General features: G+C 39.5%; 1 protein-coding gene and 1 long non-coding RNA gene across 3 annotated transcripts; one reads left to right on the forward strand and one right to left on the reverse strand.

The window, feature by feature from the left end:
- Positions 1-1842: 1842 nt before the first annotated feature.
- LOC111576831 (glutathione S-transferase kappa 1-like) lies at positions 1843-7390 on the reverse strand. Of its 2 annotated transcripts, XM_023282765.3 has the most exons (8): positions 7258-7390; positions 6968-7168; positions 5604-5685; positions 5392-5520; positions 4142-4281; positions 3921-4037; positions 2323-2416; positions 1843-2239 (listed from the first exon to the last, which is right to left on the reverse strand). In XM_023282765.3, exons 2-8 carry the CDS (start codon positions 7034-7036, stop codon positions 2196-2198), a joined length of 675 nt encoding a protein of 224 aa, XP_023138533.1. In that variant the 5' UTR covers positions 7037-7168; positions 7258-7390; the 3' UTR covers positions 1843-2195. The 2 variants fall into 2 exon arrangements, with proteins under 2 accessions (XP_023138533.1, XP_054869499.1); XM_055013524.1 differs by lacking the exon at positions 7258-7390 and having other exon boundaries at positions 6968-7257.
- LOC129349644 (uncharacterized) lies at positions 7308-18912 on the forward strand. Its single transcript, XR_008602720.1, has 2 exons — positions 7308-7857; positions 13536-18912. It is a non-coding gene; the product is annotated as an uncharacterized LOC129349644 (long non-coding RNA).
- The last annotated feature ends 38 nt before the right edge of the window (positions 18913-18950 follow it).

The following is an 18950-nucleotide window of genomic DNA, read 5'->3' on the forward strand; positions in this document are numbered from 1 at the left end:
CTTCTCCATCCTTGTTCCTGTCTGTCATCCATCTCTCCCTGTTCTCTCTCTCTGTCTCTGTCCATCACTCGTCCCATGTCACCTCTGTCTCTGTCTGCACCTGTTTGTCTGTCTTTCTGCCTGTCTCACTCTCACTCACCTGCCTCAAAATGATCCAAAATTACTTTTGTCCAAATGTACAAAAGAGGATTCTAAATATTTCCCCAGCTGCTTTGACCTCAGCAACTAAAACCCCCTCAGGACGAAGACCGGTAGACGTCCTCACCGTTCAGGACTCGCAGCACCACGTTCCTGTTCTCCATTCTGGCTCGGTACAGCGACACCGAGGAGTCGGACTTCAGCGAGAAGGCGGCCGGCAGCGGAGAGACCAGGTTGAAGGACTCGGGAAGCCGCTGGCGAGGAAGCTCTCTGGGCTGGACGATGGGGGTGAAGCTGGAGGTGAAGCTGGAGGTGAAGCTGGGGGTGAAGCTGGGGGTGAAGCTGGAGGTGAAGCTGGAGGTGAAGCTGGGGGTGAAGCTGGAGGTGAAGCTGGAGGTGAAGCTGGGGGTGAAGCTGGAGGTGAAGCTGGGGGTGAAGCTGGGGGTGAAGCTGGAGGTGAAGCTGGGGGTGAAGCTGGGGGTGAAGCTGGGGGTGAAGCTGGAGGTGAAGCTGGGGGTGAAGCTGGGGGTGAAGCTGGAGGTGAAGCTGGGGGTGAAGCTGGAGGTGAAGCTGGAGGTGAAGCTGGAGGTGAAGCTGGAGGTGAAGCTGGGGGTGAAGCTGGGGGTGAAGCTGGGGGTGAAGCTGGAGGTGAAGCTGGGGGTGAAGCTGGGGGTGAAGCTGGAGGTGAAGCTGGGGGTGAAGCTGGAGGTGAAGCTGGGGGTGAAGCTGGAGGTGAAGCTGGAGGTGAAGCTGGGGGTGAAGCTGGGGGTGAAGGGCTGCTGGGGGACAGGGCTGAGGGGGAGGACAGGTGTGGACAGACGCTTGGACTGGTAGGAGTTGGGAGGGTGGAAGGTGGAGTAGGAAATTATTCATCCTCAGGCCAAAATATTTAGATTTATATCGAACTTAGATCTGATCAACTGCTTTCCTCTGGCTGGAAATGACATAAAAAGTGACAAAGGACTGAGGATTATCGCATTTTGTGTCTCAGTTTTGTCGCTTTATGTCTTGTTTTTGTTGTTTTGCATTTCGTTTTTGTCATTTTGTGTCTCATATTTGTCATTTTGTGTCTTGTTTTTGATGTTTTTCATCTCGTTTTTGTCATTTTGGTAAATTTTTGTCTGTTTTTTGTTTTTTCTTCCAAATAACGGCAAAAACATCTGTAAAAATAATACTTTTTTTCCTGATTTAAATGCAGTAAAAACAGTGAGATTTGATAGTTTTAAAAAAAAGGTTTAAAAAATTAGATTGTTGTTGTGAACATTATTTACAGTTTGGGCCTGTTTTTGTGTATTTTTACAGTAGAATGACATTTTTGATGATTGAATACCCTAAAATAGCATTATTCTACTGTCAAGATAGATAAGAGAAGAAATTTGTATTTTTTTAAATACTTATTTTCTGTAATCAACAAAAACAGGAAAAAATTGTAAAAATTACAAAAATAATTAATTACCCATTTTCTATCCTTAATATGCATAAGGGTTCTTTCAAATAATATTTAAAAAATGGTAAAAATACTATTTTTTGCAAATTTGCAGTCAGTAAAAATAAGAATAACTGTAGCTGCTTTTACAGCCAAACTACACAAACATATTTAGTGTATTTAAGCCTAGAATAAGTTACAAAATAATCAAATATTACACCACAAAGCTGCAATAATTCATTAATAAGATGTCAAATATTAAATTAATCACCAAATACTTAGACAACCAAATACTTTTAATGAAGTTTTTAACAATTACAGCTTCTTAAATGTGAATATTTTCTGGCTGAAAGCAAACATTTTCCAACATTCTGATATTTTACCGAACAACCCAATAACCAATTTTTATAGAAAACAATCATTAGTTGGAGTTTTAGTTGCAGCAAAAGTTAATCAGCGGTTCAGATTTCATCTTAAACTACATTTATTTTTGCTGAACTATTATTAACTTCTACAGGAAACGTTCTGTTTCTGAAGGCACGGCAGAGAAGATCTGATGGTTTTTTTTTTTTGTTCGAGAGAATCAAAGGCGAGAATCCGTGAGCAGATGGACGCATGAAGACGCTTCATCTCACAGTTTAGCTTTGTCGGGGTTCGGCCCGAGCCACTTCTCTCCTGAGACAGAAGGAAAAGAACCAGGTGAGAACCTCTGCTGAGCTTCAGCTCCATAGAAACGGAGAGTTTTACGTTTTCCTCACCGATGCAGTGGGCCATGAGCTCGAACCGGTCCGATCCGAAGAACATCTCCGGCTTCCCATCAACGTGACAAACCATCATGGGGAAACCGAACGCCTGCAGGACAGAAGGAGGAGAGAAACTGCTGATTAACCCCATAGAGCCCAGGTCCCTGAACGCCTCACAGTCATCAGCAGAAGCTGTAGTTTCCAGATGGTCCCTAAACGCCTCACAGTCATCAGTAGAAGCTGTAGTTTGCAGAAGTTCCCTAAAGGCCTCACAGTCATCAGTAGAAGCTGTAGTTTACAGATGGTCCCTAAACAGCTCACAGTCATCAGTAGAAGCTGCAGTTTCCAGATGTTCCCTAAACGCCTCACAGTCATCAGAAGAAGCTGCAGTTTATAGATGTTTCCTAAACGCCTCACAATCATCAATAGAAGCTGTAGTTTACAGATGGTCCCTGAATGCCTCACAGTCATCAGTAGAAGCTGCAGTTTCCAGACGTTCCCTAAATGCCTCAGAATCAACAGTAGAAGCTGCAGTTTCCAGATGTTCCCTAAATGCCTCACAATCATCTGTAGAGGCAGCAGGTTCCAGAAGTTCCCTAAATGCCTCACAGTCATCAGTTGAAGCTGCAGTTTACAGATGTTCCCTAAATGCCTCACAGTCATCAGTAGAAGCTGCAGCTTACAGATGTTCCCTTAACGCCTCACAGTCATCAGTAGAAGCTGTAGTTTCCAGATGTTCCCTAAATGCCTCAGTCATCAGTAGAAGATGTAGTTTCCAGATGTTCCCTAAATGCCTCACAGTCATTAGTAGAAGTTGCAGCTTACACGATGGTCCCTAAACGCCTCACAGTCATCAGTAGAAGCTATAGTTTCCAGATGTTCCCTAAATGCCTCACAGTCATCAGTAGAAGCTGCAGTTTCCAGATGTTCCCTAAATCCCTCACAGTCATCAGTAGAAGATGTAGTTTCCAAATGTTCCCTAAACGCCTCACAGTCATCAGTAGAAGCTGCAGTTTACAGATGTTCCCTAAATGCCTCACAGTCATCAGTAGAAGATGTAGTTTCCAGATGTTCCCTAAACGCCTCACAGTCATCAGTAGAAGCTGCAGTTTACAGATGTTCCCTAAATGCCTCAAGGTCATTGGTAGAAGCTGCCGTTTCCAGATGTTCCCTAAACGCCTCACAGTCATCAGTAGAAGCTGCAGTTTCCAAATGTTTCCTAAATGCCTCATAGTCACCAGTACACGCTACAGTGTCCTTATGTTCCCTAAACACCTCACATTCAATGGCAGATGTTGCAGTTTCCTTATGTTCAATAAATGCCTCACAGTCCTCAGTAGACACTGAATATTCCAGTTGTTCCCTAAATGCCTCATAGTCACCAGTAGAAGCTGCATATTCCAGTTGTTCCCTAAATGCCTCATAGTCACCAGTAGAAGCTGCATATTCCAGGTGTTCCCTAAACGCATCACAGTCATCAGAATACACTGCTGTTTCCAAATGTTCCCTTAACGCCTCACAATCTACATGTCGCTATGCTGCTGGAACCTACAGTTTTCAGATGTGGTGATCTAGTTTCATCATCATCATCATCATCATCATCCTCCACTGACCCCCAGCTTCAGAGCTTCCTCTGTGCAGGACTTGAGCTTCTCCTTGATCTCCTTGGATGTGCACATCTCCAGCACTTCTTTAATCTCTCCATCAGTCAGTCCTGCTTTCACCGCCGCCTGCAAAAAAAACCCCAAAAACACAACCAGCATGAGACAAACACAGAGAAAGTTGTGTTTAAGTCCAAACTCCAAACCGGCTGCTAAATAAAAGATGTGGATACCTCAGACAGAGATGCCGGCTCAGTGATGTCTTTGTCTTCGCTCCAGATTCGTCTCCACAGCTCACGGGAAACTTTCTCCGTCTTTTTGTCTCCACCTTTCTGCTGAACGGCGGCGACGAATCGCATTGCAGCCAACGAGCCTGGGAGAAGGAAACATTCGGAAAACGCCTCAGTCATCTGTAGAAACTGCAAGTTCCAGATATTCCTTAAACACCTCACGGTCAACAGTGGAAGCTGTGTGTTCCAGATGTTCCCTAAACGCCTCAGTCATCTGTAGAAACTCGATGTTCCCTAAACGCCCCAGTCATGTGTAGAAACTGCAAGTTCCAGATGTTCCTTGAACGCCTCACGGTCAAAAGTGGAAGCTGTGTGTTCCAGATGTTCCCTAAACGCCTCAGTCACCTGTAGAAACTCGATGTTCCCTAAACACCCCAGTCATGTGTAGAAACTGCAAGTTCCAGATGTTCCTTAAATGCCTCACAGTCACCAGTATATGCTTCAGTTTCCAAATGTTCCCTGAACGCCACAAAAATCATCGGTAGAAGTTGCAGTTTCCTCATGTTCACTAAATGCTTCAGTCATCTGTAGAAACTGTATGTTCCATATGTTTCTTAAATGCCTCATAGTCATCAGTCAGAGCCTCAGTTTCCTCATGTCACCTAAACGCCACACAATGAATGGTAGAAACTCCAGATGTTTCCTTAACGCCTCACAGTATTCAGGAGACGCTGCAGTTTCCAAATGTTCCTTAAACGCCTCACACTAGTCGATGGTAGTAAACTTTTTTAAATAAAGCTTCACTCTGCTGCCCGCTATCGGCTCCACCAGTGAATGAATGTTGCTTTTTCCTTTAAAATGGCTCTTGACATCCTCATTCTGAGGTTTTTCTTATTGACGTTTCTTTAATCTGCATATCTTCTCTTGATTAAACAACAGACGGTGGGAAGACGTTTGTTAGTTATGGCTTCCTGTCGCCAAAGATCGTTTATTCAAAACCCAAAGACGGGAGCATCAGGTCCTCACATCTGAGAATTTTAACTTGGAAATGTCTGAATTTTTACCTGAAAAACTGCAGAAACAATTATTAAAATATCCGTGAATTTTCTATCAGTTGTCAGCTGATGTTGCAGCTGCTGCATATTTGTGTTCAGTGAAATTAGCCCAAAGCAAACCTGGACTAAAGAGGGAATGCTTGGAGGTCCTGATAATTTAATTTCTGCGAGTTTTGGACCGATGCTGCTTTCATGTACCTTTATTAAACATGACCTCTTCCGGGTCGGACGGCTGCTGCAGCGGGACGTCAAAGTATTCCGCCAGGCGCCGCAGGTCGTGTATCATGTAGTGCATTTTGTTCAAAACAGCAACAGGAGACTTGTTTCCTGTCAGAGACAAACGATGTGAAGCACAACAGAAGACACAGTCGGTGTTTAAAATGTTTAATAGTTTACCGACGTTTCCTGACCTGATCCCTGCATGACGCCCCTGAGAAATGCAGGACGGAGCTTCAGATCGATGTTCCACAGATTCCTGTAGCGACACATCACCTGTAGACACGAAGAACACAAGGAGAACCTTACACTGACGACAGCTCAGCCCAAAATTATTCATCAGCATGTCAAATTTAGATTTATAGAGATTTTATATTTGACCAACGGGTTTCTTCTGGCTGGAAATGACAGAAACGAGAGACGAAACTCAGTTGGATGTTGTGTTTTAGATGTTTTTGTCCAGTTTCCTGTTCCTCAGGTATCAGAGTCTTGATGTCCTCCATCAGTCCACCAGTAGTTCTAGTGTCTAACAGTCTTTCTGCAGGTCTCCACTGGGATTTAGTTCCTCCAAGTGTCCATCTCCAGCTCTTTGAAGGCTTCCTCTCCATCACTCTGCTCTTCAGTTCCTCCACAGATTCTGGATGGATTCAGGTCTGGATCTTCTCATTGTTTTCTCTTCACCACTTTGGCTCCATGTTCCTCATCATCGTCTTGTTGGAAGCTCCAATGCTGCCCAAGGAGCAGTTCTTCTGCAGACCACCTGATGTTCTCCTCCACAATCTTTCCTCCTGATGCCGTTTCCTTTGACCAGGCTTCCCAAAAACAGCCCAAAGCATCACATTCCCAGCTTCACCATGTTGGACCGTTGGATGCTTCTCCTTCCTCTGATGAGTCCTCCTTGGTGTGATCCATGGAGACCAGCCTTGTTCTTCTCATGGACATGTTGCTACCAGAACTGCTCACATTCATCAGGATGCTCTTGGTGCTGATCCTTGGATTCTTCTTGGTCTCTACCGTTCTTCTTCCTAGCAGCCCTTTGACATGATCCACAGTGTGGAACTCCTTGGACTTTTCCATCAGGCTTCAAACTGTGGACACTGGACCTTGAAGACACTTGGATCTGACTTTAGAGCCTTTAAAGGTCTTATGTGCAGCTCTCTCTCAGTGATGGACCCTAACAGCAGCTCACTGAGCTCTTTGCTTTCAGCCATGACTTGGAACTGACTAGAAACTGACTATAGAACCACTGCATCAGCTGTTCTACCTTCATAGTGGATTAGAACCTGATAGAACATGGAGGAAACCAACAGGAACATCTGGGATGAGATAGAAGCTGCATTTTTCAAGGGATATACATAGTTTCAGGCAGTGAAATGTAAAAACCACGAAGTTAAATAGTTAAAATCCGTCATTAATATCTCCAACACAATATTTTACTGAGTTTTGTTTCTTTTTATGTCATTTCCAGCCAGAAGAAACCCGTTGGTCACCTGAACATTCACCATTAATCAAAATCCGAGTATTTCTGCAGCACAAACTGACTCTGAAGTCCACAAACCTCGAAGCCCAGCCATGAATACGGAGAAACCACGTCGTAAAACAGCTCGACCACTTTCCTGGAGCTCATCTCGTAGCTTTACAGTTGAAATGATTTGCAGAGATAATTATTGTGCAGTCAGGTCACCGCTTCACTGTGTCAAAGTTCACCTGGTCGAAGCTCAGCAGCTCCTCTGCAGGTGAATCCGAGCAGAGAATACAACTGCAGAGAAACGAGACGCCAGAAATCACAGAAATCACCGCAGAATTAGCAGCTTTAGCAGCAGAATTAGTTCCGAGCGTTAGTTGTACCTAGTGACGTTACGCTCAAGCCAGTTTGTTCGACAGTGCCGAGCTTTTGAAGCGGAAGTGTTCCCAGACAGTTTCGATGCCTGCCTCGGCATGCCCAGCAATTATGTGACTACCGAGAGCGAGGCCTCTTTACACATTACTATTACTACCACCAATACTACCAATAGTAGTTATAAAGCCTAACTCATATATATCCAGATTACCATCTATGTTCTTCCTCCAAACCTATTTTATGATTCAGATTACAGGCAGTTCTTTAGGACTGCTCTCAAATAATTGAAATGTTACTAAACAAGGTTATACTTATCAAATTAAATAGCTCTGGTCTCCAGTATATTGGCGAATTCAGTTCGTTGTACTTAATTTATTAGCATGATTTCTTTTTAATATGTTGTGTACAGACTTAATTACTTCTCTGTCTACTTTTCTTACTCCATGTAGGTTTCCCAGAGACTATGGGTTGAGGAGGAATTGGAAGTTTGTCGGCTTAGACCTGGTGTCATTCCATCAGTGTTAAACTTCCCGGCTCATCTTGGAAGAGTACGTGCCAGAAAGACCACGACCAAGCAGCCTTGAGATCTTAGACAGCGTCTCCCTGAGGTGGGTGTCGACGGTGTTCACGGTCAGGTCTGTGGTAATCCTGTCAAAAAACAAAACAGAAAAAAATCTAGATTATAAATCAACATGTAACCAAAGCACTCTGTGTATAACACCATAGTATAGGATGTAGTTCAGAAAATGTCAAAGTATAGTATGCTTTACTCAAGAATAACATAGTATGGCCTGTAGTTCATAGTACAGCATGTTGGCAAGAAAAAAAAAACAAAACATAGATTATTATGTGGTTCAAAAAGCACAAAATGATAGGATGTTGCCTAAAATTGTCATGTATGATATGTGGTTCAAAAAATGTCATAGTGCAGTATATTGTCAAAATAGTATGTAATTGAAGAAAACATCAGAGTATAATATGTCGTCTAAAAAATGCCATAGAATAATATTTCATTGCACAAGTAAAAGTATAGTAACTTTTAAAACTGTTCGAATTCTTGTATGTTGCTAAAAAAAAACAAAAAAAACTAAAACAAAAAAAGTCACAGTAATATGTCAATTAAAAAAGCCTATAGTATAGCATGTCGCCCAACAAACATCATAGTATAGCATGTGGCTCTAAAAACGTCACAGTATAGCCTTTATTCCACAGCTGTCAGTAGGTGAGGAGCAACACAAAAACAGTCCAAACACTGGTTTCCAGAGGGTTAGACAAGAATTTATTTGAAAGAGGAAGTTTACAACAACACAACATGTGAGGGGGTTAAAAACAAATGGGTGTTAGTAAAATAAAAATAAATAAACAGAACTAAAAGTGAACTTCATGTTGACATTGATGGGCATTCCAACCAGGAACAAAGTAAAAGATAATCAATACGAAAAAAAACTCTTCCTGTTCCCCTCTTAAAACCCCAAAACACACCGCAGTAGCACCCTAAACTAAAACTACCTTATGGGTTCCCTGTTTTCCTTTGTGAACAATTCAAAGGTCCCTCTCTATCTCCCCTCACATCCACCAACCACTGGAACACATCTCCAAAGTTCTGCTGGACCAGCTCAGCTTCCCCTCAGAAGAAGTGCTGCCACCTGCCAGATGAAGGAGCCTTTTGAGAGGCAGCTGGCATCGTGATTGGACTGTACTTTGGTCTGTTCCAATCCAGCTTCAGCTCCAGAGACGGCAGGCGGGACGAGTCAACGGAGGCCGGGTGGACGAAGGCATGCAGCTGAGTACAATCCAGAAAACAACAGAGGAGGAGTGCAGGGCCCAGAGCCAGAACAACCAGAGTAGCATCGTATGTCTCTTAGAAAACATCATAGTATAGCCTTTGGTATGAAAAAACGCCATAATATACATCGTATATTGTACAAATAACAAGTCAAAGGAAAGAGACATACATTGTAGAATTGTAGTAATTGTGGGCTGACTGATTTACTGATTATCAGTATTTTATTTTTGACTGATTTATGGTAATAAATACATTTAAAAATGGCGCTACTTTGGCTCTGAACCTTTATCTACCTGTGGTCGCTCTGTCTTCTGGAGTGATTTGATTGGTTATACGTCACGAATAAAACTCCTTTAACTTAACATCTGTAAACAAAACAAAAACGTATCAACAAAGTTTTCTGTTAGAGTTTGTGTTCTTCTAAGTTTAACCCCAAGATGTTAAATACTTTCATTTATTGCAAATGAATATCTACTCCAGATGTCTCACTAATAATCATTATCAGCCTTAAAAACCCACATAACACCCCTCTATACTCAACCACACTTAGTACAGTTCGGTTCCCCCTTCTATGAATCTGCTTGGAATCTTCCACTTCCTGTTTGTCAAAGTGGCCTTCTACCTGGACAGGTTTTGTTGGAGCTCATGCAACAAACATTTTGGGTAACTGCACTTTAATATGGATGGATGACACTGAATTAGAGTCTGTTTTAATGAGACTGAGTTAAGATGTGTAGCTCTGTCATTAAATAGTAAATTATTTCTCAGAATTCACAGAGAAAAGTCTGAAATGTTTGCTAGGTTAGCGTCCCACATGTTCTTTGGCTCAGCTAAAGCTAACTCTCTCCAACTTCTGGATCTCTTGAGTTGCTTGTTGTTAAAATATCTTGCTAGAGGTGCTGAAGCTCAGAAAGTCTGAGATGTTTGTTCAAAATTAGCTCATTCTCAAGTCTGATCTGAACTCTTTTGTTTGAACTTTCCCTAAACTTAGGAGTTAATGACAGAGCAGCACATCCAGACTCAGTCTCATTTATGTAGAGATTAAACTTCAGTGTCATTCATTGATGTTAAAGTGCAGTTTTTCAAATGTTTGTTGCACATGCTCCCGACCAAACCAGTCCAGGTGGAAGACGATGTGAAGAGAAAGCTCCAGAGGACGAATATCACACATTTACGTTGGAAATAAATGTCCTTTAATTAGACATTGTCATGCAAAAGTTGGATTTCCCTTTAATGATGTTCAAATCTTTGTTGAGTGTTTTGTTGATGTTGGTTTCTAAATGTTTTCTGACACTCAACCCCAAAGATTAAAACCTTTTACTGCTCACAAGCTGCAACAATTCACACGTTATCAACTATCTTTCTGACTAAACTAAGATAAAAAGTGAAAAACTGCCTGATTCCTGCATCATGAATGTAAACCTTTTTGGTTTTTATGACAGTAAACTGAATATATTTGGGTTTGACATTTTATAAACCAAAACAAGAAATGAATTAGTGGAGAAAACAATCAACAGATTAATGGACAAAGAAAATGTGTTTTCTAACATATATGGCTGAATTACTCCATTACAAGATACATACAATTTTAATTCAATTTTATTTATATAACGCCAATTACAGGTCAAATTGTCTCAAGATGCTTTATTTTTATATTTTTTTGTCTTATTTAAAATATGACAAAGTAAGAAATTTAAACCTCTTGACTAATCCAATTTATTATTTGGTTTTTAAGAGACTAATGGACAATTAAAATAAGTTTCTCCATTAAAACTAATAAACATGAGGTCAAATAGAAGGAACAGTTTTAAATACTGCAGTCCCAGGATGACAAGAATAAAGTTTGTCAACAAAAACTAAATCTGCTGGTGGATTCCATTAAAGTCCTAATAAATGATAATAAAGTGTCATACTAAAGGTTTGTGGTGCTAAAAATGTCCAAGTAAAGATATGAAGTTGAACATCTGGATGGAGGTTGATCAAAGTTGACGTCCCTTCATTTCTCTGGAGCGACTCCATGGATTTTATGGATGGTGGTTAAAGACCTGCTCTTCTAGTGGTCTTCCTTCTAGTCGCTGTAAAAAGTCAGTCCATCCTGGCCGACTTCAACACCTCTTCATGACAGCTTGTTCTGCCTCTGACCTGGTGGAAGCTCCAGAAACTCAGGAAAACCCGTGGAGACTCGAAGAACTCGTCGGGCGGGGGAAGGTGTGGTGGGTGGTGGGGGAGTCTGGGTGGAGTCAGGGCGGAGAGTAGGCGGGGAGGTGGGTGGCGGCCTCCCCCCCTCTACTCCCCCCCACCTCCCCGCCTACTCTCCGCCCTGACTCCACCCAGACTCCGCCTTGGCTCCACCCATGTGGTCACTTGAGGAACTACGATGACAAAGGGACGACGAATTTATTTCTTTTCATCTGATCTGTAGCTCAGTGAGTTAAGGATTTGCCTATGGAGTTGCAGGTCGCTGGTTCAAGACCAGACAGTTCTTAAACTTTTCTCAAAATCCTGACAAAGACAAAGAAAGAAAACTGCCAGTGGCGGGTCTTGAACCTGCGACCCTCCACTTGGTAGTCCTCTTCTTATCCCCCTGAGCTACTCGCTCAGATACTAATTCTTCTTTTTTTTGCGCATTTATCATCTATTTTTTGTCATTTTTGAATTTTTTTTTAATTTGAGTCTCGACTCGACCGTTTTTCTCAGGAGGTGGGACTTCAGCCTTTGTGCTGGAGGGTGGAACCCTCAGTTCCAAGACTTTCCAAAGCCTCCACACCTCCCGAGTCCTCAGGACCTGAGCTATCACACAGTCTGAGGGCTGAAATTTTCTAAGTCCCACAGTAGTTCTCTGTTAGATTGAACTTTCAGACAGTCCAAGGACTGATATCTTCCAAGTTCATGAGTAGTTCTCTGTTAGTTTGAACCTTCAGACAGTCTGAGGACTGAAATCTTAAAAGTTCTTGAGTAGTTCTCTGTTAGTTTGAACCTTTAGACAGTCTGAGGACTGAAGTTTTAAAAGTTTCTCAGTACTTCTCTGTTAGTTTGAACTTTCTGGTTAACAGAAGCCTTAAAACTTGTGACCATGTGTCTTGATTTCACATTTAGACCATCCATCTGAGTTCTTCTCAGACCTTCACCTGTGAGTTTTTTAGAAATCCTCAACAAACTTTGATTCTCTTCACTGAACAGTAAAGTTTGTGGAGATCAGAAGGTAACATTAGTTGATAAATGCCTTCAACTACTAGTAGACTTTATCTGGAAATCAGTTTTCTGAAATGAGTTCTTAGTAAATCTGTCCACAATCAAACCAAGAACATAGAAAGAGGAAATGTTTGAAGAAACAACTTGATGTTTTCATTTCAGACTAGAAAACGCTTTAAGACTTTATCTGTTTTTGCTCTTTTTGATCGTTTTATTGTCTCTTCTGTTTAATTTGATCTTCTAAAGTTTAACTGGTGTCTTTTCAAATCATTTGTCTTTAGTTTGATTCTTCTTAAACGTTTAGTTTTGCTCTTTTCTCACCTTTTATTCTTTTCTAATGTCTGATTTGATTTCAAAATGTTTTGTCTTTTTAATGTTTGTTGTTTTTTCAAATGTTTTATCGGCTTGTTTGAAAAATTTCCTTTTCTTTCCCAATGTTTAATTTTTCGATTAAATCTTTGTTAAGGTTTTTCTTTTTAAATGTTTTACCACCTTTTAATGTTTAATTTTCTTTTTAAATGCTTCATTGTATTTTCTGTTTAATTCCTATTTAAAGTTTTATTGTCTTTAAGATTTAATTTTCTAATTAAACATTTAATTTTTTAATTAAATGTTTTGACTTTTAAAGGTTTAATAATCTAATTAAATGTTTTGTATTTTTTTGAATGTTTAATTATATAAAATATTTCATCTTTAATGTTTAATATTTTTGTTTAAAAATTTTTTGTTTAATTTCATAATTCCGTTTTGTATCTTCTGTTTAATTATCTAATTAAATATTTTGTCTAATATAATTTAATTGTATTTAATGTTTAATTTTCTTTTTTAAAGTTTTATTGTATTAACTTTTTTCCCTTTGATTTAATTGCTTTTTAATGTAGTTTATTTCTTTAATCTTCTTTTTCTGTCAAGATTTTAACCCCAACCTTAAAAATGAAACAAACCCTTAAATCACAATGAAAATACTTCTGTTGTCACAATCATGAGTTAGTCAATTATTCAGTTTATCAATTCAACTTTATTTGTTTAGCACCTTTTACACAGATGACAAAACTAAACAAGCAAAGAGAAAAAACTATGCTAAAACTCAAAAACATTAAAAAAAAAAAAAAGATTTAACATGGTAATAAAATATGTTGTGTCCAGGGGATGGAGGGAGTTTATTGAAGTCTTCTTGGGCTCACATGGGAAATCATTTAAAATATAAACTTGATATTCAGTCTAAGGAAACTGGAAACTGCAGAGCGACAGAAGAACCAACATCTCCTGTTTTCTCCTTTAATAAGTCGACTCTTCTTGTGCTTTCAGACCAAAGAACTACAGACTCTTCACAACCTGCTCAAACTCTTGGTACAGGACCTCACCACATGGGTCAAGAAGGTTTCCATCTCATTTCTACTCTGAAGCTCACCTTCTCCTGCTCAAACTGCTGACAGATGTTTCTGCTGCTCTAAAGTCTGGTCTCCAGAACTTCCTAAAAACTCTCAAAGTCTCTTCTGCTGCAGGTTGCTTTGTAGAACTGTTCCAGAAAACCTCACTAAACCACATGGAGGGGCCTCAAGATAGTCGTCCAAATGAAACCATACAAAAACCAAACTAGCACAACCCAAACTCTAAAGTCTCCTGCAGCCTACCAGAGAACCTCTGAGAACAGAGAATCAGGACAGGAACTCTTACCTTCTGGACAACCAACGCTGTTCACAAACAAGAATACAGGATGTGTCTGACCAAAAACCTCTGAAGACTCACTACAGCCAAGATAAAGACACAACTCAGCTGTACCAAATCCACTAATCACTGCACACATTAGCACCATGTGCTAACTGTGGCTAAAGAACCACATTTACCAAGACAACTATCCAGTACAAAGCCCTAAAACACACCAAGAAACACATTAAAGATGATTTTACTGCTGGAAGCTGCAAGCCAACGCCTAAAGAACAAGCTAAAGCAACGGAACCAAACCCAGTTCAGTGGTGAAGAGAAGCAGAGGAAATGTTTGGCTGCAGCTAAATAAAGCAGGAAGACACTGAGCTGCTCAGGTGTTCCTGATAACACCAAGCAGCTACCTGGACAGCCAATAGGAACACAGCTTCCTGGAAGTCCAGAGGGCTGGCTTAGTGAAGGAAATTTAATTTAAAGTTGAAGCAGAAAGTTAACAAAGAAAGTTGAAAACCACCTTCTGATCCCTGAAATCTCTGAGTTTTCACACAAAGAACACCTGAACATGTCAAACTGGTTCCATAGTAGAACCATCATTGTAAAAACGTCATAGTATGGTGTGTTGCTCAAAAACATTAGGACCCAGCTGTCAGGGGACAAACATGTAAGAACCATGAGAACAGAGAGAATCCAACCAGTAGGTCACAGTTTATCATCATCTAATCATCTCCTGAAGTCCATATGGTGAGAGACATCAGTATCTGGTTGTTAATTTACCAGAGGATGCTTATAATCATGCTGATGTGGTCTGTACTCTACAGTATTTTAGTGACTCAATAAATGCCTAAGTTGTTTTTTTTTTAAAATGCTTTTTAGTTTTTAATAAACATTTAATAGCCTATATGTAATCAATAAATGGCCTTTGCCTATCTTTTTTTTTTTTTTAAGTTATTTTTTTGGCCTATTTTCGGCTTTATTTTAGGCGCAGTGAGAGAGACAGGAAACAGGGGAGTTTAAAATGATGCCACCTCTTTTCAGACAGAACCTGTGATAATAAAACAATACAACATTTTTAGTTCCGTGTTAATAAAGCACTTAAAGCTTTAAGTATGGCTAAATGCTTTTTTCAAAATTAAATATATCACTCCTTAGGCGGTAGTGGCCCCAAGTTCAGTAAAGTTGGAAAGATATTCACAGATTCGGACTCCCAGCATCAGTAACTCATTAGATATAGGTTGTCAAAACATAAACGGTGCCTCTTTCCCATTGTTGCAAGGCAGACAATGTGCTACAAGCCCAGTTTTATCAAAAGTAGCTGTCTTTCAAGCTACAGGAATAACATTGGTGTCTATGGAGTGAACAGGGTCCGTCTGCAATTTGCAAAACCACTGCAACAGTAAAGAGAGACAAATATTCAATAACTTCACTCTTATACATTGTAGTGTCACTAAAATCACTGCAGCCTTCAACTGGCTCCTGTTGACAAAGTGTTTTAACAGAAATGTAAATGCTGTAATTTGATTCTTTTAATGAACCATGTAACTTGAATGGATGTGATGCTGGTGTGACCACAGTGCACACGTCTGATGTTGCTCACAGTGGTCCAAGGGACGCTCAGGGAGTTTGTGTGTTTGCTCAGACTCATGGAAAATTAGAGGGAACATTGCTGGGTATCACGTCAAACTGTATCCAAACCTCTTCAGGATGGTCAAAAAATATCTCCACATGCCAGCAACATCTGTGCCATGTGAGCGGGTCTTCTCCAAAGCTGGAGAGGTCGTCAGTCACAAAAGAAACAGACTGAAACCATGCACTCTAGTTTACAACCCATTTATACTGCCACAATGGCAAACTTGCAGAAGCACTACCATTCACTTCCACATCACATAATACTTGTGTCCCACACAAAGTAGCACAAGCACTTTCCTGTCCTCCAGTACCTCTATACACACCATATGTATGTATATCTATACACATACACACACATTTAAATATATATACATATATTTATATACAAAAACACATATACATGCATGCAAACAAACATATATAACGTTTTAAAAAGTTTATTGCAAGTACAAAGCAGTGTGAGACCAGCAGTCCTGGGGCTTTTTCAGTTTTTTCCGCTTAGATGCAGTTCTGACACAGAGCCAGCAGATGTCACTCTTCTGGTTGTGTCAAACGCTTCGAAGCAGTGTGTCGTTCTTGAAGCAGTGTGTCGTTCTTGAAGCAGTGTGTCGTTCTTGAAGCAGTGTGTCAAAGTGGTTCACTGCTTCATGAAGCTTCGATTTCACCACTACTAGTTGTACCTGACAGCGACAGTTTCCTTTAAGTTAGCCGCAGTTAGCTTCGGCTACACGGACGCTCAGTGGCGCCGTCTAACCGCCAGGAGGCTGAATTTAATCAGACAAACACACCAAAACATCACCACCCTCCTCTGGACGAGTTAGCAGTTAGCAGTCGGCTAAAGTCCAGCATCTTTATTTACCTTCTTCTTCTTCTTCGGGTCTGATTTGCGGAGCAGCGACCGCAGCAGAGGCGCTGCTGCCCCCACAGGCCGCTCATAGAATTATACATTTACAGTTAAATCCTGCTGCAGATTCTGTTGCTTCACGATTATTAGATGGTTGATTGATTGATTCAAACTTTTTTAAAAAAAATCATAAACTCTGGATATTTTCAATTATGCCTGTGAAATGTTGTTGTGATATATCCAATACTTTCTAAGATAAATTGGTTAAAAATTGCCCATTTTAGCATTTTTTTCCCCTTACATTGAAATCTGAGTCTGTTTGAACAACAATATCTGAGGAACTATTAAAGACAAAAACCTGAAATTTTCTCTCTTATTTCCCATCATGTCACTGATTTAGAATCTGGAATATTGGACAGTAGATCAATAATCTCTGATTAGAGTTGAAATATGAAAAAACAGATTTCAGGTAATTTGAGACAACTTTGAATCACTTTTTTGTGCAAATTTGTGCCGTTTTATTCACATATTTGGTGTCATTTTGGACACTATGAGTAATTTTGGAAAGTTTCAAGTCACGAACGACAAGAAACACATAATTTTATCTCTGATTTTCCTGATTTGTATGATAAAATATGGATTTTTATTTTTTAAAAAATTGAAATTAGATTTGTTTTATAGTATGTTTTTTTCACATTAAATCTGTTTGAACAACAACATCTGAGGAACTGTTAAAGATAAAAACCTGACATTTTCTCTCTTATTTCTCATCATGTCATTGATTCATAATCTGAAATATTGAACAAATAGATCAAACAATCTCTGATTATGGCTGAATTGAAATATGAAAAACAAACTGTCTTGAAAAGTCAAATTTTTGAGCTCATTCATTTAAAAAAATGATAAACAGAAGTGAACTGGTGATATTTTATGTAGCTGCAGGTCACAATAATACAAAACTAAACATGTAGAACACTTTAAATATGAAATATTTGGTCCAAAAAATGAAAAGTTATTTTCATTTAAGTTTGAGCAGGTTTGACAAAGTTGTAGCATAAAAACAAAACATAAAATATTGCCAAATCCAAGTAGAACAGAGTTCAGAGGTTTAACAATTGTTCTTCAAATGTAAATAAGAAAATAATTTGCAGTTTGTAGGCTGGAGAAACACAGTTACCAGTTAGACTTATGATTTATGTACTTATTGGAGGAGATGCTTGAAGGTAGAGTTCCTGTAAATTTACAGTTTTTTAAAAACTTTTCAAGAAACTTAAAATTAACAGATGCCATTTTAAATAATAGATCAGAGCTGACCAAGCAGAAGGAAACTGATGATCTGAGATGGAATAGACCCATAGTCAAACTCTGTGGAAGTAATTCTACTTTTTAAGTGACGTGAATTCAAAATAAACTCCTTCTCCTTGTTTTTCTTTCTAGCAGTGTAAAATCTGCTGTGGCATCAGGAAGTGTCTGAGGTTGTGCTGCTGGTGTCGTCTTTGTCCTTCGTACAGATGTAAGTACAGATGTTCTCCTGGTTCTTTATTATGACGGGTTTCTTTCCACACTTTGTGCATTTCTAAAAATGATCACTTTGTAGACATTTAACACAAGAGAAGAGAAAACAAACAGAACATAAGAAGCAGACGGTTTCTTTAGTCCTTCTTCCGTCCTTTAACTTGTGTTTGTGTCGATAATGGAAGTGAATATTTGGTGTTGACAGAAAATAATAAAACCCTCATCATTAGTGAGAAAAACCCAAACAGAGCAAACCGACTGTAAAGATTTGAACCGTAGCGTCTCAGTGGGAGTTTCACATCTACTAGGAATCATTCACTCCCTCTGTGCAGATATTTATGCTTCAGTGCAGCAGATTTACACGACCGTTCAAAAGTTTGGGGATAATTCCATGAAAACTCCCACTTTTATCCATGTGCTAACATAACTGCACAAGGGTTTTCTAATCATCAATGAGCCTTTCAACACCATTAGCTAACACAATGTAGCATTAGAACACAGGAGTGATGGTTGCTGGAAATGTTCCTCTGTACCTCTATGGAGATATTCCATTAAAAATCAGCTGTTTCCAGCTACAATAGTCATTTACCACATTAACAATGTCTACACTGGATTTATCATTCATTTAATGTTATCTTCACTGATAAAAAATGCTTTTCTTTCAAAAAATAAGGACATTTCTAAGTGACCCCAAATTTTGAACAGTAGTGTATCTGTTGACAAAATCAGGAATAAAACAAAAGACTCTACTATAAATTAAAGATGAATCTCATTCTATAAAGCACAATATTGAAACAGTTGTTCCAAAGTACTGATCATATTTTATTGGTGTCATTAAACCCATCTTTTAAAACAGTCTTTATTTTCTATACGTTGTCCTACCTTTAATTACACGTCTGCCACTGTTTCCTTCACTTTCGTCTAAATCTGTCACAATTTTGTCAGTTTTTATGTCAAACTCTCCACTAAAATACAATTTAAAGATTCTTATTAATCTAAAATATCACTGCAATGACAGTAAAATATTAGTATTTTCAGAAAAAACTATTTACTTGTACTCTCTATTTACATAT

This window comes from Amphiprion ocellaris, chromosome 9, assembly GCF_022539595.1.
Source record: "Amphiprion ocellaris isolate individual 3 ecotype Okinawa chromosome 9, ASM2253959v1, whole genome shotgun sequence".
In the NCBI taxonomy this organism is placed as follows: domain Eukaryota; kingdom Metazoa; phylum Chordata; class Actinopteri; family Pomacentridae; genus Amphiprion; species Amphiprion ocellaris.

Coding starts and splice junctions, on each gene's coding strand:
- LOC111576831 (XM_023282765.3), bottom strand. CDS start 7,036: ATGAGCTCCAGGAAAGTGGTCGAGCTGTTTTACGACGTGGTTTCTCCG. Junction 4,282..5,391: donor AGAGGTCATGTTTAATAAAG/GTACATGAAAGC, acceptor TCCTTCTCCCAG/GCTCGTTGGCTGCAATGCGA. Junction 4,038..4,141: donor AGCCGGCATCTCTGTCTGAG/GTATCCACATCT, acceptor TTTTTTTTGCAG/GCGGCGGTGAAAGCAGGACT.